Source organism: Haliotis rufescens, unplaced genomic scaffold (genome assembly GCF_023055435.1).
Source record: "Haliotis rufescens isolate VD_foot unplaced genomic scaffold, xgHalRufe1.0.p SCAF_2, whole genome shotgun sequence".
Taxonomy (NCBI): Eukaryota; Metazoa; Mollusca; class Gastropoda; order Lepetellida; family Haliotidae; genus Haliotis; species Haliotis rufescens.
In genome coordinates, this window is record NW_025963890.1 from 52,587,527 (window position 1) to 52,607,306 (window position 19,780).

A 19,780-nucleotide genomic window follows, 5' to 3' on the forward strand; every position below is an offset into this window, starting at 1 on the left:
AACAATGACATGTTGTTTCACAAAATACGAAACGTTTTCACTACCCACTCCACTAAGGGCAGATCATTTTGCGGGAAACGTAAACACGGATGTTCGACGTGCTGGCTACGTGTCTTTCCGAAGAACATAGTAGGAGCCTACAAAAGTTAACAGGGTACGATACAAGTATATTTTCTCCTAAGATCGGTCATCGTTAGTGTACTGCAACGACCTGAAACAAATGCTATGTCACTTTTAGTTTCCACAATTAATGAAGGTGAATTCGTAGCCATGGAGAATTTGTACATACTCCCTACTCGTAGACAACATTTACCATGAACTCGTAGACAACATTTACCATGAACTCGTAGACTAAACAAGTATAATTATGATGTGGTTAATAATCGACGTTCCCGCGCTAAGGGAAGCGTGCACCGACATGCCAACAGCTGATTTGACCGGCCTGGACAAAGTATCCTTGGATCTATCCCCGTGTTATGGGTTTTCGGACGCTTAGAAACTTGGGCTTGGACGGGTAACTCGGGTCGGGTGGGTACTGAGGAGGACCCGGGTACCCACAGGACTACCCGGACACGTGGTTAGTCACTTGATATATTGTTTAATGACAAAAAGTATCTAAAACTCTTATGATTAAACTACAAGTCACTAATGTTCACATTTCTACTACGCCAATTCCTTCTGACTTTTATATGTTTGAATAAAAATAAAACTTCCGTCAACTTCAGTATATACATCAGATCGTTTCATACATGTATCTAAACACATTTTACCAGAGCTACGGTCAAACCTTTCCCAATCGGACAGTTTGTACCTACCTCTTGAGACCTACAGCGGGTACCCAGGTAGGGTCGGGGAATAGGGGGGTGGGTACCCGAGTAGTAAATTTGGACTCGTCCCAGCCCTATTAGAAACACACATATTTTCTCTAATCATATGGGGCGGTCGGGTAGCCTAGTGGTTAAAGCGTTCGCTCGTCACGCCGAAGACCCGGGTTCGATTCCCCACATGGGTACAATGTGTGAAGCCCATATCTGGTGTCCCCCGCCGTGATATTGCTGGAATATTGCTAAAAGCAGCGTAAAACCACACTCACTCACTCACTCACTCTCTGATCATATGAAGGAGTAAGTGTACACATCGAAACATTGTGTTCCTCATAATAAAGAAGTTGACATCCACAAATTCTCTTCCTTATCTGTATCACTTCTAAATGCCTTTCAAAGACTTGAGTGAGTTGTTGGTGTTGTCCTCAGTGTGCGTGGATGAAGAAGATGGCCAGACAGATCGTCCTCGTCACTGGGAACAAAAAGAAACTGGAAGAAGTTGTTCAAATCCTGGGGCCAGACTTTCCACACAAGGTAAGCATCCTGTATGAGTGAGTGAGTGAGTATGGTTTTACGCCGCTTTTAGCATTATTTCAGCAATATCACGGCGGTGGACACCAGAAATGGGCTTCACACATTGTACCCATGTCAGGAATCGAACCCCGGGTCTTCGGCGTGACGAGCGAACGCTTTAACCATTAGGCTACCCGACCGCCTCGCATCCTGTATGAGACGGCAGGTGATCATCAGCTTGATTAGCAGTAACTAGTTTTCTTGAAATTGTTCAAAATAGCATAAAACCAAACTCATTCTTACCATGACGGTCTTCCTCTTTCAGGTGACAAGTCAGGACATCGACTTGCCTGAGTATCAAGGAACCCCGGAGGAAATCGCCCGTGCTAAGTGTAAGCTTGCAGCGGAGCACATTAAGGGACCGGTCATTGTGGAGGATACAAGTCTTTGTTTTAATGCTCTTGGAGGTCTCCCTGGACCGTATGTGAAGTGGTTCCTGAAGAGTGTGGGACCAACAGGTGATGGATGATAGGAGAGTTTATGATGTCAAGGATAGAGTATGTGCATCCTCAGGTTATTCAGAAGTGTTTGTCCGTTGTGAGTCAACTAGTGCTGTACTTCAAAATATCTCCAAAACCACTTGCCACACTCTTCCATACATCTTCCCGAGGCAAGAGAGTTAACTGACTTAAAAGGTCAAGTTCTGTGCCTCTCCTGTGGACCAATCAGATTCCACCTCTCATATCACATGCATTTGCTTCAAACAAAATGGTGGTGCCCAGTCAAGACGATCTAATCGATAATCAAGATCTATATTGTGATAAAACGGGTCTTACATTGAGAAGTGCATTAGATCACATGAGCACCTTGATCAAAAACAGGACAAGACTTGGCAATTATCTGTGGGCAACAAGTTGGCGGTGCACATGCTTTGCAAATCCTGCAATCAACCGAAATCTGCATGACAGTTTATGAACCGGATTTCAAGTTCGTTGCGTACTTTTGATTAAACTATGCATAGACTCTTTAGTCCAAAATGTAACTCCATAATACTAGCCTTGCTCAGCAAGGGTGGAAACTATACATTTATAGTCAGTTAATTCTCTTGCCTCAGGAAGATGTCTTCCATAAGACATGCTCTGCTTCTCCTTTGCTGCAAAGTAAACGGTTCCATTTAAGAAAATAATTTAAAAATACAATGCAGGGGTAAATTGCTCTGTTTTGTGGAACCCTTTAGATGTCGTGTTTGTGTTAATGCCTTTCAACTGTCTCCACCCTTACAATGATCTTCTTTGTATTTTTCAGGTCTGCACAAAATGCTTGCTGGGTTCGAGGACAAGACAGGATATGCACAGTGTGTATTCGCATACTCGTCTGGGGAGGAAGGTTCGGACATTCAGATATTTGACGGGAGGTGCCCTGGTTCCATTGTGGCTCCACGCGGCCCGACAGATTTCGGATGGGATCCGTGTTTCCAGCCAGATGGTTTTGACAAGACATACGCAGAAATGGACAAATCAGTGAAACACACTATATCCCATCGTGGAAAAGCTATGGACTTGCTTAAAAAGTATCTCACAAAGTTATCAGTCATATAATCTTACATGTATTTTACATGATTGACATGACCGTTTTTTATGAGACTTTGATAAACGAGCTTCTGAATAGCCACTTGCTCAGTTCTTTTATTTTTTAACAGTTCCTGGCACCAGCTTGGCTTGCCTGCCACTGAATGAGGAAATTCACCATTCCATGACCATGGGTTTCACTACAAGTTGAGGGGCGGTGGGTAGCCTAGTGGTTAAAGTGTTCACTCGTCACGCCGAAGACCCGGGTTTGATTCCCCACATGGGTACAATGTGTGAAGCCCATTTCTGGTGTTCCCCGCCGTGATATTGCTGTAATATTGCTAAAAGCAGCGTAAAACCATACTCACTCACGGCAAGTTGATTTGAATTAAGACAAGATGTAACTAGGCTAACAGTCAGGTTGGAAAGGCTGATTGTATGTGATCAAACATAGTAGAACCCTGCAAATATTGCACCAGATCTCCTTAGGAAGCTGAGAATGTAAACTGAGTACACACTAATCCGTGACTGGGGTAATGCATGGATCTGTCATAGTCCAAGTGCATTTGAGCAGTTACAAAATTGGAAAGTGTGCCATATAAATTCATAATTTAATAAATGCTATGCCTTTTTTTAGTATGGTTGTTTTGTGGTGCATTTGTGATATTCGCCTTGCTGTGTGGATATGCATGCATTGAAGGAATGCTTGCTTTGCTCCCATCACTGTATGACCGGGATATTGCCGATGCAACATACCTTCAACACCAATCTCATTAAAATCAGACCTTAGTTCTCCCTACCGCTAAACAAAGATCTGAAGACATCCAATTAGGGGTCACGTCAGAAAAACCTTTCATCCGACCAATCAGAGTGTCGCTTACCAGATTATTAAAGTGACAGTTGGAATGTGATTTCTAATCATGCAACCTCGAAAACTTTAACACAGGGTATTCCGAACAATTGTTACGGGTTTAACGACTGAATCCATACAATCTGGACCATCTGTTAGCCATTCCAGAATGTTTTTTTGTTGAGGTTTCAAATTTGTAATCGAGAATTTGTCAAAATATGTTTCGAAGCGTAGTCGCCAATTTGAAATCAGTGCCATAAAGCACAAGAAAGCTGCCTTCTAATTGGTCATTCCATTGGTCGGTTAAAGTTCGCACAAGGTCGGTCTGACGTGACTCGTAATGGGATGTCCTCAGATCTTTGTTTAGCCGTAGTGAGAACTAACATCTGATTTTAATGAGATTGCTTCAACTCTCACACCCTCAGGCTGGTTATTGGACTACATTTATACCTTGATCAATGGATCAGTGATCAGTCCGATTTCTTTCTCAACTCCATGGGAATATACCACCTGAGCTATGTGTTTGGAGCTAGATTTTACATTCAAATAACCGTTTCCAACCTCCAGTTCCTTTCACTCACACTTATCACCCAGACGTAAAACGGGGATATAGCGATCACCATGTCCGTCCGTCAGCCGTCCATTTTCTGTTCTGGAGCAGAACTCCAAAACCATTAAATATGTCTTGTTGAAACTTTCTATACAGATCAGTGTAGTGGGGAACTCCTGAATTTGATGGTTTGAGATTTTTTATCTATTTCTTCTTCTTTTTTCATGACAAATTGGACTTTACTGAAATTGTGGGTTGTGCTTATTTCCGATCAGAACTCCAAAACCATGGAATACATTGTATTTCAAGATGAAACTTGCGATACAGTTCAGTCTTTTAAGTTGTAAACTGATGTCTTTTGATGATTTGGCATGTTTATTTTTTATATTTTTTATGTTGTCATGACGACAAGTTGGACTTTGCTGAAAATGAGGGTAGTCCTCGTTTGTGGAGCAGAACTCCAAAACCGTTGAATATGTTTGGATGAGACTTGCTATACAGATCAGTCTGTTGGTAAACTGGTGCCTATTGATGATTTGGGATTTTGAAAAATACTGAACAGCATTAACTTTTTCTTCCCTGAACTGAAGGTATCAGATGTCAATGAACCAAAAGTGGGGTATAAGTAGCGCCAGACCATGGGGATATATCACCTCCTGTACAGATTCCAGGGAGTAGCTGATCCTCCAGATTGTTGACACTTTCTGTTTTCTAGTTTAGAAAAAGTGCCTGCACCCTCTCCTGGTCGTCAACCATGGCTGGGGTTAGGGTCGGCATAATGGCTGCCGAGTGTGGAAGATATACTACTCAACTGTTGACAGGGATGTTGCTGGATGATACACCTGTTATATACTGAACAAACAAAATTAGATCCCCAGTGTCTGGCTATGGTGTGAACTGTGTGTTCTAGCAGCATCGGACATTGATCCAGCTGTCACACACGGAGTGTTTTCCGGGGTTTGACCTGATGGTGGGGGCACGGGTAGCCCAGTCGTCTTAGGCTGCGATTCGCTGTGCAGAGTTGCGTCCCTTGGGCACGCCAGAAACCTATTATTGTGGGTTCGAATCCCGGTTCACCCCGATTTTGTTTCTAGGTTTGTCAGCACCATACCTGTGCTCGTTGGTTTAACCGAAATGGTAAACGTCTGTGACCTGCATCACTTCGGGCTTTCCTCCCACATTAAGCTGACACGCAGTGATATAACTGAAATACTGTTAAAAGCGGCTTTAAACCCAACTCACTCACTCACTCACAACTGACCTGATGGTCAGCACCTTTGTCAAACATGAATAAACAGAGGATCTCACGCAAGTGTCTTGATATCAAATATATCAATATGAGTTGATAAAAGTGGAAAACTAAGGCTTGCTGAGGAGTTTTTCCACTTTGATCAACGAGTGTTGATATATTTGATATCAAAAGATGCAAGGGTGAGATATAATTTAGCATCCAACATCATTCTTCCAACCTTTTCAGTTTGTAGACACTAATAAGCAGTGTCTAAGGGAACAAAGTACTGCTAACAACTTCAGTAGCAGAGCCATTGGTGAGGTCATTTGATTGTGACATCATGGTAACCAAAGACGTGAAAGAGGGGGTTTGCAAAAACACCCACCCCCTGTAATAAATGTCCAGGGTGTCGTTGTACAAAGTGATTTTAGCGCTAAGGTGATCGTAACTCCCATACGTTAACATAGACTTAAGTCAGTCGTAGCGCTAAGGTTGTTTTGTACAACCACACCCAGGGGGGCACGGGTGGCCCAGTCGTCTAAGGCGCCGCGAATTGCTGTGCAGAGTCGCATCCCTTGGACACGCCAGAAACCTATGAGTGTGGGTTCGAATCCCGGTTTGCCCCGATTATGTTTCTAGGTTTGTCAGTACCATACCTGTGCTCGTGGGTTACACCGAAGTGGTAAACATCTGAGACGTGCATCACTTGGGGCTTTCCTCCCACATTAAGCTGACAGCGTGATATAACTGGAATACTGTTAAAAGCTGGGTTAAACCCAACTCACTCACACCACACCCAGACCCTAAGCTTGTAATAGGGTCATAAAATCACAGTATTTGTTTCGACGTGGTCTCCATTGACATGGCTCCTGTAATAAATAAAACAGTGAAGCTAGTTGTGTGACATAAACATTTTATTTGTAACAGAACAGTAACAAGTAAAATTTGGTGAGGAAAACATACAAAAGGGAGCTCTGAACTACAAATCGTGCAGATAACATGTAAAAACTGCGTAGAAATGGGCCACCTAACATTGCATCTTTAATTGCAAATGTTCCGATTCAGTATTCGTTGAGGACACCTTCTGACTTGTCAGGGCCATTGTTTCAATCCTTTGGTTGTGATAGGTCAGTGTTCAGACCAGTGAAATGGAAGCAAGGACGAGTCCAAGAGTTACCTCCCTTCCCACATCACGCAAGTTTGAACTACCTGTAGGCAGTTCTAAATGAATTCAGCTTGTTTTACAAGCATAAAGCCATAGCTTGTCTGTTGCAACACATTGAGTGTGTATTGAAAAAAACAAAGAATTAAATAATTATTTCGAATGTTTATCAAAATAAATTTTTAACCATACGTTTATAAAAATCTGTTTATTGTGATGTACTTGAAACAAGTATATTTGTTTTGATAGTTTGATTGAAAGTTATTTTACGTTTCAAGGGGCCCTGTTCCTGTTCATATTGCTAGAGTTATGTGCCCTTGTGATGCATGATGGGAGGACAGTGTGCTCACTGAATACTGACATGGACCGGTAATACTGAATAAACAAAAATGTTCAAGTATATACCACAAGTACAACACAAAACAGAAAGAAATATTTTGTAATCAATATCATTGCTCACCTGGGTGCAATGAATTACAATATCATTAAAAGGTCATGGAATTGCAACATCTAGTACATAAATGTAAAGCTGTCTTCTTGAAGAGAGTGATAAACAATCCAGGCTTCCATTAGGTCCGACTTGGTCACATGTTGTATGCATCTGATTTAGGTTCTTCACATCTTTTGACATTTGACATAAAGTCAATTGTGAGAGTAAATTCTGACTCCATCACACAATGGAAAGAGTGAGTGAGTATGGTTTTACACCGCCTTTAGCAATATTCCAGCAATATAACGGCGGGACCATGGAAAGAGCGGTGTCCGCAACCAAAGGGAGTGAGTGAGTGAGTATGGTTTTACGCCGCTTTTAGCAATATTCCAGCAATATCACGGCGGTACCATGGAAAGAGCGGTGTCCTCAGCCAAAGGGAGTGAGTGAGTGAGTATGGTTTTACGCCACTTTTAGCAACACTACAGCAATATCACGGCGAGGGACACCAGAAATCTCAACCTAAGGCTGGAGTAGAAGTGGCTAATAGCTTGAAATGGCTTTGTGAACATTCTCACAGCTTCAAAATGTATGTAAATAATGTAAAGAAGAATTGCTGCAATACAATGACCAACAGTAATAAGTGGATATTGAGTAGTGTCTGAGCAGACCAAGGATGGGACTTCCTCGGATCACAATTCATAGTCGTGATATGTCACAATGCAAGCCCTATTTCTTCTAATAAACGTAATTTCATGGTAGGTATATGATGCTCAACCAAGCGTTAGCGAAAAGATGAGTGTATCCTGCCCCACAGGTGGCATATCAAACACATGCAAAGGCAAGGTAAGTATTCACCTGAAAACAACGGGAACATGGTACAAGGCAAATTTATGTTATGTCACTAATTTCTGTATTCTACGTGATACATGTGTGATATGTTTCGTAACACCACGTGACCGGTAACCATGGGGACAGGTCAGAATGACCTGAGACAATCCCCCTTCCATATCCTATGTCTGGCAAACACTGCCCAATGCGACAGAACATTAACATGTGTCTGCACAAGAAGTGATAACAGGATAATGCGGCAAGCTGACTTCAACTGGACTCCTTCACTCCATTGGTCCCCCCGCCCTGTGTGAGTTGGAGCAGCAGCTTGCGGTAGTCGCCGGAAGTGTCCTTCTTGATGTGTTCCACCAGGGTGGCCTTGTACTCCTTCTGATAGACCTCCGCCACATCCTGAAGATCCACCTGTCAACAACATTTGGTGTTTGTTGTTTAACGCCGCACTCGGTAATATTACAAATGTATATTGAGTAAGAGGCGACTAACAGGATCGGATGGTCAGACTCGATGTGGTTGATGCATGTCACGGTATCCCAAATGTGTCGATGGATGCGCATGAGGTCAATCACTGCATTGTCTGATCCAGACTCGATTGTTTACAGACCGAACACATATAGGTGGAGTATTGCCGAGTGCGGCGTTAAACATCAAAACATGCTGGTCTGTAAATAATCTGAACCAGACAATCCAGTGATTGAGAATAGGAACAACGACCCATGCTGTCGAGGAACGATGACGCCTAGGAAACAAGTCACGAGCCTGCCATCCGAACTATTTGGTCGCCCCTTACGACAAGCATAGGTTGCTGGGGACCTATTCTTAGAGGATAAGCAGGTTGGCACCCCATTAACAGATCGGTCTAGGGCTACAGAGGTTGTAAGTAGTGCTTTTTGTCAAACTGAGACCAACTCGTAGATATAAATTGGGTTTTCTAAGAGCGCTGTGAATGATTTTAATCCTACTTTCCGATAGAACTAGTTGGACTGACTATGGTCTTCCGTTAACTCCATCCACCCTACTTCCGCTTATCCTGTGTGGCTATCCAATGCCAACTGTGTCACGTGTCTGTTGTACACGGCAGCTAAATGGTGACGGGGTGACACTGTGTATCCTGGCTGTTCATGGGACGACGCGACGGGGTGGTTCATTGTTCATGCTGTCACCTGTATGCCTTCAGCTGAGTCTCCAGTATTCTCAGCCCCCGTGACACAGATGGAACACCCTCTCCCTCACTGCAAACCCACTATGTCCCGTTTTCAAAACACCCTAACCTGTCACCACTCCCCCTACGCCCGATCTGACCCGTGAAGATTCCGGGGTAGAATATGTCTTCAGAAACCCATGCTTGCCGTAAAAGGTGACTATGCTTGTCATAAAAGGCGACTAACGGGATCAGGTGGTCAGGCTCACTGACTTGGTTGATGTATGTCATCGTGTCCCAATTGCGTGGATCGATGCTCATGATATTAATCACTGGATTGTCTGATCCAGACTCGATTATTTACAGACCGCCGTCATATAGCTGGAATATTGCTGAGTGCGGCGTTAAACAACAAACCAACCAACCAACCAACCAACCCACGCCCGATCCATTCTTCACGTACCTACCGGTGGGACACTACCCGTGCATAAGACGCTCTCCCCACCCTCCCCCACCCTCCCCCACCCCACGTACCTCAGAGTGGGACACTACCCGTGCATAAGACGCCCTCCCCACCCTCCCCCACCCCACGTACCTCAGAGTGGGACACTACCCGTGCATAAGACGCCCTCCCCACCCTCCCCCACCCCACGTACCTCAGAGTGGGACACAACCAGCTGCATCAGACGCTCGTCATCCGTCCCCGCCCCGTCCATACTGTCAAACAGACATTTGGCGAAGAACTTCAAGGGGTCCTTCACGTAATGCACTGGGAATAAATATTGTCAGCTCACATTGTGGAAGATTAACACACTTATTACAACAACATATTAATTTTATCTCACTGCCCCGGGGTCAAGACTGGCCGTGTCAAAGACGCAGTGATTCGCTGTGCAGAGTTGCGTCCCTCCTACATGCCAGAAACCATGGATCATGAGTTCAGTGCCAGATTCGCCTTCATTGTGTTCCTAGCACAGTCAGCCCCAAATCCATGCTCGAGGGTTTCAACCAAGACCTGCATCACTCTGGGCGTTCCTCATAAACGAGGTTGAGATAGAACTGAAATACTGTTCAAAGCAGCGTTGAACCAAACTCACTCACTCACTCACTCACTCACTCACTCACCCACTCACTCATTATTGCTCATTCCTATAATGAAATATTTATAAAGCGTGTGTGCGTGTGCGGTGGCATCTAGCAATGTGTATTGACCCACCTATTGCCAGGAAAGCTTTCTGTGTATCGCCGCTCATCTCGCCGATGATGGCGCCCTCTATATCCTTGCTGGCGTACTCCTTGTAGAGCTCGAAGACCTTCCTGAGATGAGGGATGCTGCGTGTCACCAGCACCTTGTTGAAGACATCCTCGTCCGTGGAGAAACGCAGCCCCTCGCCCCCCTGGGAACATCGTTATATCAAGCATAGCACATCCAATCTTGCGTACAGCTGGAATACTAAAACTCACGTAAAACATACACCGTAAAACACACACCGAAAAACTCACCCGTAAAACACACACGGTAAAACATTTCATAAAACACACTGTGATCACACTGTAAAAAACACAGTAAAACATAGAGCATAAAACACTGACCGTAAGACACACGCCATAAAACACACTGTATAACACACCGTAAAACACATCGTAATCACACACTATAAAACATACACCATAAAACACACACTGCAAAACTCACCGTAAAACACACACGGTAACACATTTCATAAAACACATCGTAATCACACACTGTAAAACATACACCTTAGAACACACACTGTAAAACATTCAGTAAAACAAACACCGTAAAACATTTCATAAAACACACACACACACTGTAAAACAAACACCATAAAACACATACCTTGAAAGATACACCGTAAAACACACACGTTAAAACATTTCATAAAACACACTGTAATTACAAACTAAAACATCCACCATAAAACGCACACACCGTACAACATATTTCATAAAACACACACTGTAAAACACACACCATAAAACACACTGTAAAACAGCGTAAAACGTACTCTGTAAAACACACACTATAAAACACACCGTAAAACAGAAACACACAATGTAAAACGGAGTTATTAATTTTCATAATGGCGTGAAAGAAACAAAACCCAAATCATTCGATTTCAGGAATTCATCTTCGAATATCATCTTTGTACATCATCCTTTCTTCACACCTGGAATGTGACCATCACTTGGACATGACACGCAGATATTCACGTTATACATCATGTCGGCCTTCGACAAGCAGATATTCACGTTATACACCTCCCCATGTCGACCTTGACATGGAGATACTCATGTTATACACCACCTCATGTCGACCTTGACATGCAGATACCCACGTTATACACCTCCCCATGTCGACCTTGACATGCAGATATTCACGTTATACACCACCCTATGTCGACCTTGACATGCAGATACTCACGTTATACACCACCCCGTGTCGACCTTGACATGCAGATACTCATGTTATACACCACCTCATGTCGACCTTGACATGCAGATACCGACGTTATACACCTCCCCATGTCGACCTTTACATGCATATACTCACGTTATGCACCTCCCCATGTCGACCTTGACAAGCAGATATTCACGTTATACACCACCCCATGTCGACCTTGACATGCAGATACCCACGTTATACACCACCCCATGTCGACCTTGACAAGCAGATATTCACGTTATACACCACCCCATGTCGCGACCTTGACATGCAGATATCCACGTTATACACCGCCCCATGTCGACCTTGACATGCAGATGCTCACGTTATACACCTCCCTCATGTCGGCCTTGGCTGCCTCGTCATCCACCGCCTGCTCCTCCGATCTCCCGCCTTGCACGAGACCCACCAGCACGCGCTGGAAGTCACCTGACACCTCCGACTTGATGTCGTCTTCCAGGTCGGACTTGAACAACTCTGCGAAGCAGGGGACATGACGCTACGGTGATGAAGACAGACGAACGTATACACACTGCAGGACATATGTGGTGGAGATGGTTTTTGAAAAAAGCCCATTTAGAGAATTCCAGTCCACCAATCTATATTGTATGTACAAGATTTCAGGCAGGCTTTCGTTTACATCTGTGCAGAGACCATATCACGGTATCTGATCTGTGGTATCGTATGTACAAGATTACAGACAGTGTGTCTACATCTGTGGTATCGTATGTACAAGATTACAGACAGTCTGTGTCTACATCTGTGGTATCGTATGTACAAGATTACAGACAGCCTGTGTCTACATCTGTGGTATCGTATGAACAAGATTACAGACAGTGTGTCTACATCTGTGGTATCGTATGTACAAGATTACAGACAGTCTGTGTCTACATCTGTGGTATTGTATGTACAAGATTACAGACAGTCTGTGTCTACATCTGTGGTATCGTATGTACAAGATTACAGACAGTGTGTCTACATCTGTGGTATCGTATGTACGAGACTACAGACAGTCTGTGTCTACATCTGTGGTATCGTATGTACAAGATTACAGACAGTCTGTTTCTACATCTGTGGTATCGTATGTACAAGATTACAGACAGTGTGTCTACATCTGTGGTATCGTATGTACAAGATTTCAGACAGTCTGTGTCTACATCTGTGGTATCGTATGTACAAGATTACAGACAGTGTGTCTACATCTGTGGTATCGTATGTACAAGATTACAGACAGTCTGTGTCTACATCTGTGGTATCGTATGTACAAGATTGCAGACAGTGTGTCTACATCTGTGGTATCGTATGTACAAGATTACAGACAGCCTGTGTCTACATCTGTGGTATGGTATGTACAAGATTACAGACAGTCTGTGTCTACATCTGTGGTATCGTATGTACAAGATTACAGACAGTGTGTCTACATCTGTGGTATCGTATGTACAAGATTACAGACAGTCTGTGTCTACATCTGTGGTATCGTATGTACATGATTACAGACAGTCTGTGTCTACATCTGTGGTATCGTATGTACAAGACTACAGACAGTCTGTGTCTACATCTGTGGTATCGTATGTACAAGACTACAGACAGTCTGTGTCTACATCTGTGGTATCGTATGTATAAGATTACAGACAGTGTGTCTACATCTGTGGTATCGTATGTACAAGACTACAGACAGTCTGTGTCTACATCTGTGGTATCGTATGTACAAGATTACAGACAGTCTATGTCTACATCTGTGGTATCGTATGTACAAGACTACAGACAGTCTGTGTCTTCATCTGTGGTATCGTATGTACAAGATTACAGACAGTGTGTCTACATCTGTGGTATCGTATGTACAAGATTACAGACAGTGTGTCTACATCTGTGGTATCGTATGTACAAGATTACAGACAGTCTGTGTCTACATCTGTGGTATCGTATGTACAAGATTACAGACAGTGTGTCTACATCTGTGGTATCGTATGTACAAGACTACAGACAGTCTGTGTCTACATCTGTGGTATCGTATGTACAAGATTACAGACAGTCTATGTCTACATCTGTGGTATCGTATGTACAAGACTACAGACAGTCTGTGTCTTCATCTGTGGTATCGTATGTACAAGATTACAGACAGTGTGTCTACATCTGTGGTATCGTATGTACAATATTACATACAGTGTGTCTACATCTGTGGTATCGTATGTACAAGATTACAGACAGCCTGTGTCTACATCTGTGGTATCGTATGTACAAGATTACAGACAGTGTGTCTACATCTGTGGTATCGTATGTACAAGATTACAGACAGTCTGTGTCTACATCTGTGGTATCGTATGTACAAGATTACAGACAGTGTGTCTACATCTGTGGTATCGTATGTACAAGATTACAGACAGTCTGTGTCTACATCTGTGGTATCGTATGTACAAGATTACAGACAGCCTGTGTCTACATATGTGGTATCGTATGTACAAGATTACAGACAGTCTGTGTCTACATCTGTGGTATCGTATGTACAAGATTACAGACAGTCTGTGTCTACATCTGTGGTATCGTATGTACAAGACTACAGACAGTCTGTGTCTACATCTGTGGTATCGTATGTACAAGACTACAGACAGTCTGTGTCTACATCTGTGGTATCGTATGTACACGATTACAGACAGTCTGTGTCTACATATGTGGTATCGTATGTACAAGATTACAAACAGTGTGTCTACATCTGTGGTATCGTGTGTACAAGATTACAGACAGTCTGTGTCTACATCTGTGGTATCGTATGTACAAGATTACAGACAGTCTGTGTCTACATCTGTGGTATCGTATGAACAAGGTTACAGACAGCCTGTGTCTACATCTGTGGTATCGTATGTACAAGACTACAGACAGTCTGTGTCTACATCTGTGGTATCGTATGTACAATATTACAGACAGTCTGTGTCTACATCTGTGGTATCGTATGTACAAGATTACAGACAGTCTGTGTCAACATCTGTGGTATCGTATGTACAAGACTACAGACAGTCTGTGTCTACATCTGTGGTATCGTATGTACAAGATTACAGACAGTCTGTGTCTACATCTGTGGTATCGTATGTACAAGATTACAGACAGCCTGTGTCTACATCTGTGGTATCGTATGTACAAGACTACAGACAGTCTGTGTCTACATCTGTGGTATCGTATGTACAAGACTACAGACAGTCTGTGTCTACATCTGTTGTATCGTATGTACAAGATTACAGACAGTCTGTGTCTACATCTGTGGTATCGTATGTACAAGATTACAGACAGTCTGTGTCTACATCTGTGGTATGGTACGTACAAGATTACAGACAGTCTGTGTCTACATCTGTGGTATCGTATGTACAAGATTACAGACAGTCTGTGTCTACATCTGTGGTATCGTATGTACAAGATTACAGACAGTCTGTGTCTACATCTGTGGTATCGTATGTACAAGACTACAGACAGTCTGTGTCTACATCTGTGGTATCGTATGTACAAGATTACAGACAGTCTGTGTCTTCATCTGTGGTATCGTATGTACAAGATTACAGACAGTCTGTGTCTACATCTGTGGTATCGTATGTACAAGATTACAGACAGCCTGTGTCTACATCTGTGGTATCGTATGTACAAGATTACAGACAGTGTGTCTACATCTGTGGTATCGTATGTACAAGATTACAGACAGTGTGTCTACATCTGTGGTATCGTATGTACAAGATTACAGACAGTCTATGTCTTCATCTGTGGTATCGTATGTACAAGATTACAGACAGTCTGTGTCTACATCTGTGGTATCGTATGTACAAGATTACAGACAGCCTGTGTCTACATCTGTGGTATCGTATGTACAAGATTACAGACAGTCTGTGTCTACATCTGTGGTATCGTATGTACAAGATTACAGACAGTCTGTGTCTACATCTGTGGTATCGTATGTACAAGATTACAGACAGTCTGTGTCTACATCTGTGGTATCGTATGTACAAGATTACAGACAGTCTGTGTCTACATCTGTGGTATCGTATGTACAAGATTACAGACAGTGTGTCTACATCTGTGGTATCGTATGTACAAGACTACAGACAGTCTGTGTCTACATCTGTGGTATCGTATGTACAAGATTACAGACAGTCTGTGTCTACATCTGTGGTATCGTCTGCCCAGCATCTGTTTCTATTGTCTTCTCACCTTTGTAGACAGCCTTGATGTCCTGGATCTCCATGTTGGACCTGGACACCAGGATGTCGATCAGGTGAGACTCCTTGGTGCCGAGTCTCTGAAACAACGCCATCCTCATCATCAAAGTCAGTTCTGAGTAACCCAGCGTTCTTCAGACATTCATGTTACACAACACTAGGGTGTTACGCAGTCAACTAGTCACCTACCTTCATGGCGTTCTTCAGACAGAACGCATCGAAGTACCTTGCCGGCATCAACAGATAGAGGCAGAGTGACTCGAAGTGACCCGCCAACTCCGACTTCAGGTCCTCAATCAGATCCTTGAAAAACAGAGAACTGTTTCAGTAAATAATAATTTAGTTCGCAGACAATACACTGTACAAATGTGTAGGAATGTGTTTAAATACTAATCGGAATTTACATTTGGTGTGTTCTATCTAAACATGTGTAGGGTCTAAACACATGAAAGTATCTACAACAGTGCTCACAGAGTAATGGATGTCCAGGCTAGTATAACATGGCTCTGAATTTAAAACGACATGGTATCCTGGAACGACTGGAGTACCCTTTAAACATATTTTATTGACACATACTCCTTGCGTTGTGTTTTTATGAAATGTCAGTTAGTTCAGAAGATATATCATTCCGTCAATTCAGCAAATTAAAACCCGTCATTCGTTTCTCCTATAACACGGAAGTAAACGTACTGCTATACACAGTCATGCACACCGCTGTAGAGCTGTCTACGCCCTTGAAGGCAGACCTGCACATTGTAAGACAGTTTTAATACTTTTTCACACTCATGTTTTGTATTGCTTTACACACATACGAGGCGTGGATTCATTGCCCAACGTCTGTACTCCGTGCCTACAGAATAAAAGTACGTACCCTGCCGAAACATGTCTTGAACTTGTCTTTGATCTCCTGCCGCTGGGCGTTATTGTGTTCCGTGAGAACCCGGATGATCTGGTGCTCGTCCGTGCCTGCAACAACCACGTCTCCATGTTCACCGGCAGGCCAATGCATGGAGAGGGAAGGGTCAAGAAGCATATGCCATGCATCATTTTAAGGATGTTTCTTAAGTGGTCAGAGGCGCCGTAACTCAATGTGAAGAGTTGCGTCCCTTTACCGCCACTGACGGCGGTTGGCTCAATGTAAAGAGTTGCATCCCTTTACTGCCTGTTTCTTTGTTGTTTAACGCCGCACTCAGCAATATTCAAGATATATGACGGCGATCTGTAAATAATTGAGTCTGGACCAGACATTTCAGTGATTGACATCATGCGCATCGATCCACGCGATTGGGATTGATCACATGCATCAACCAAGTCAGCGAGCCTGATACCCGATCCCGTTAGTCGCCTCTTAGGACAAGCATAGTCGCATAGCATGGGTTGCTGAAGACCTATTCTACCCCGGATCTTCACAGGTCCCTTTGTTAGGGCAGTGGGCTCAAGTTGCGTCCCTTTCCCGCCAGTATCTGACGGCGGTGGGTTTGACTCCTATGTAGGGATCCCATTTGAGTCTGTCAACACAATATTCGTGTTCGTGGGTTTGACAAAAGTGACATATAGATCTACTACCTGCGTCAAAAAAATTATCATAGCAACAACCCAACTCACTCACGCAATGAATCTCATGCTGTTTTAGTGTAAGGAAATATAACCATGTGATGGCAGCTCAATGACTTAGTATTGTGTTGCCATACTCTACTGGACTGATGGGTAGCCAAGTAGTTATTAAAGCGTTCGCTTGTCAGGCAGAAGACCCAGGTGTAATTCCTCACATGGGTACAATGCGTGAAGCCCATTTTTGTACTTCCCCGCCGTTAAACTGCTGGAATATGAGCTATAAAGATTTAAGTTCGCTAAAAATATTTGACTGTTTTGTTGACGATTTATTTTTGGAATGGCAACAAAAAAATTTTTTTATTATTTATATATAAATGGCTTCCCAATCATGCAAATGGAAAAGTTAAAACGTGTTTTTGAACGTGAGATGAATGTATCATATATACCTTTTGACCTAAACGGTAAGAGTTAAACACGGTTTGAGTTAAACTTCGTAGTTGTGGCGTTCACAGGCTATTTTAACCTACTCATAAACCAGAATCTATATACGATATATGGTCTCTGCATTAACTAACCAAAAACAATTCCGACGAACAATAAAGAAAACTGAAGTGGTCTTACGTGTGGACGGACATGGGTGTCCAGTACACGAAGTATTGTTTGTTGTCTAACGCCGCATATCAGCAATATTCCAGCTAGATGACGGCGGTCTGTCAATAATCGAGTCTCGACCAGATAATCCAGTGCTTGATACCATGAGCATCGACCCATGCAATTGGGATTGGATGACATGCATCAACTAAGTCCGCTGACCACCCGATCCCGTTAGTCGCCTCTTACGACAAGAATGGGTTGCTAAAGACCTAGTGTAGCCCGGATCCTCAATGGTGAACGTAAGGCTGTCACGTGGCACTACACACAACGCACCACGTGTTGTATTTTGGGATGAAGGTTGGACGCAGTGTTAAATTTACTCATTGTGGAAATACCAGGTCATTTCATACCATTAGGGACACCAACATTTAGAATTAGTACATGCACAAACGTATGGCTTTGGACTGGTGAATGAACTCAGGGAACGGCTCTGTCGAGCGAAGCTTGTTGTGACAAAATATTCTGTGTGTTACACAAGAGCGCCTGGTGTTCTTTAGTCAGGTGTTGAACACACCCGATATTTCCATGTGGCGATGTGATATACAAAGCACATATCTTGACATCTTGATACATCTTCTGCAATATTGGTCGCTATATGGCTGGAATAATGCTGATGCGACGTTAAATTTTAACTCACTCACTCTACAATATTGCCTCGTGTTCCTTATTTTCCGCCGTCAGTATATGCGATAAATCTCACCCAGTCCCTTCATGGCCTTACGGAGGCGGCTAGCTGCATCCTCGGAGTTGAAGGAGGCGGGGTCCGTCCCTCGGATTGTACCCTGAAGCGAAATGAACACGTGGATACAGCAACGTCTTGAACTGCATCCCCTACATCTACTCCAGCTGCAGGTTTACATCTACATGATTGGATGGTAGTGGTAGAGATGAAAAATATATATAGATGTTTTTATCGACCTAGAATCTACATCCATATTTTTAAATATTATGTTAATTGTCAGAGACATGAATTGTTCCATGGAAGGGTCACTGATAACATAAAATTCGTTGAGGAAGAGGGTGGGTAGAAACTGTATCATTGTCGTTGTGTTGACGACAGGTGTTGCTTGCCAATTTCAATTGAGGACATTGCTTCTTAAAGACTTCCTCCCAGTATATACATATACACATAAAGATTATATCCTAACGCTGAACAGTGTCAAAATTTAACAGAAGTTGAAACTCTATACTTGGAAAAGGGCGTTCTAAAGTGTGAGCAATGATGCATAAATCGGATAAAAGGGAGACAACTGCGTGATCGCTGTGCGCATTCCTCCGTGGTTACTGATGTGATATTGTGCAAGGATTAACGCGTATATTAGCGGCGCACGAGTATCAGGTCAGGTGTAATCCCGATATATTGTATCAGAAATCTGCGTTAAATACGTACAGGGAGAATGTCAACTGTCAGTGGTTATTTTAGGGCCTTGTTTCCGCATTATCCAAACATTGTTTACATTAGCAACCAAATCTCCTCAGTGATCACCCTTTCTGTCTCACTTGTACATCAAAAGCAGACGACAAACCCCACAGCAGACGACCCAACCACGTCACCCACGTGAGATAAGGCCTGTTATTACATGGTTTGATTGAGCATGTAAGTGGATGATTATGTCATATAGAATGTTTTACTCACTTGACAGTAGGAAGCAGCCATCGTTGCGTGTGGAACTGATCGATATCGTTCAGTCATGTGACCAGCCTGTTGTTCGGTGTTGCATAGTAAACCTGTCCATGGCTGTGGGATACACAGAATAACCTTCTAGTGCCTCTCCGTAGTGGGTCGAGAGG

At 43.2% G+C, this 19,780-nt stretch overlaps 2 protein-coding genes across 3 annotated transcripts; one reads left to right on the forward strand and one right to left on the reverse strand.

Annotated features, from left to right (window-relative positions):
• Window positions 1-40: 40 nt before the first annotated feature.
• On the forward strand, window positions 41-3,538 carry LOC124120495 (inosine triphosphate pyrophosphatase-like). 2 transcript variants are annotated; one of them, XM_046483329.2, is made up of 4 exons: window positions 41-154; window positions 1,254-1,358; window positions 1,663-1,855; window positions 2,643-3,538. In XM_046483329.2, exons 2-4 carry the CDS (start codon window positions 1,263-1,265, stop codon window positions 2,933-2,935), a joined length of 582 nt encoding a protein of 193 aa, XP_046339285.1. In that variant the 5' UTR covers window positions 41-154; window positions 1,254-1,262; the 3' UTR covers window positions 2,936-3,538. The 2 variants fall into 2 exon arrangements, with proteins under 2 accessions (XP_046339285.1, XP_046339286.1); XM_046483330.2 differs by lacking the exon at window positions 41-154 and adding an exon at window positions 538-577.
• Window positions 3,539-6,432: 2,894 nt separating this feature from the next.
• On the reverse strand, window positions 6,433-19,780 carry LOC124120488 (annexin A5-like). Its single transcript, XM_048400141.1, has 9 exons — window positions 19,626-19,780; window positions 18,690-18,771; window positions 16,653-16,747; window positions 15,971-16,084; window positions 15,774-15,861; window positions 11,911-12,062; window positions 10,335-10,515; window positions 9,775-9,887; window positions 6,433-8,382 (listed from the first exon to the last, which is right to left on the reverse strand). Exons 1-9 carry the CDS (start codon window positions 19,680-19,682, stop codon window positions 8,230-8,232), a joined length of 1,035 nt encoding a protein of 344 aa, XP_048256098.1. The 5' UTR covers window positions 19,683-19,780; the 3' UTR covers window positions 6,433-8,229.

Bases quoted from the DNA above. Each gene is read 5' to 3' on its own strand.
- LOC124120495 (XM_046483329.2), top strand. From the start codon at position 1,263: ATGAAGAAGATGGCCAGACAGATCGTCCTCGTCACTGGGAACAAAAAG. The intron at 1,359-1,662 runs GTAAGCATCCTG...TTCCTCTTTCAG, and splicing joins GGCCAGACTTTCCACACAAG to GTGACAAGTCAGGACATCGA. The intron at 1,856-2,642 runs GTGATGGATGAT...TGTATTTTTCAG, and splicing joins GAAGAGTGTGGGACCAACAG to GTCTGCACAAAATGCTTGCT.
- LOC124120488 (XM_048400141.1), bottom strand. From the start codon at position 19,682: ATGACTGAACGATATCGATCAGTTCCACACGCAACGATGGCTGCTTCC. The intron at 9,888-10,334 runs GTGGGTCAATAC...ATTTATTCCCAG, and splicing joins GAAAGCTTTCCTGGCAATAG to TGCATTACGTGAAGGACCCC. The intron at 8,383-9,774 runs GTACGTGGGGTG...TGTTGTTGACAG, and splicing joins TGGTTGTGTCCCACTCTGAG to GTGGATCTTCAGGATGTGGC.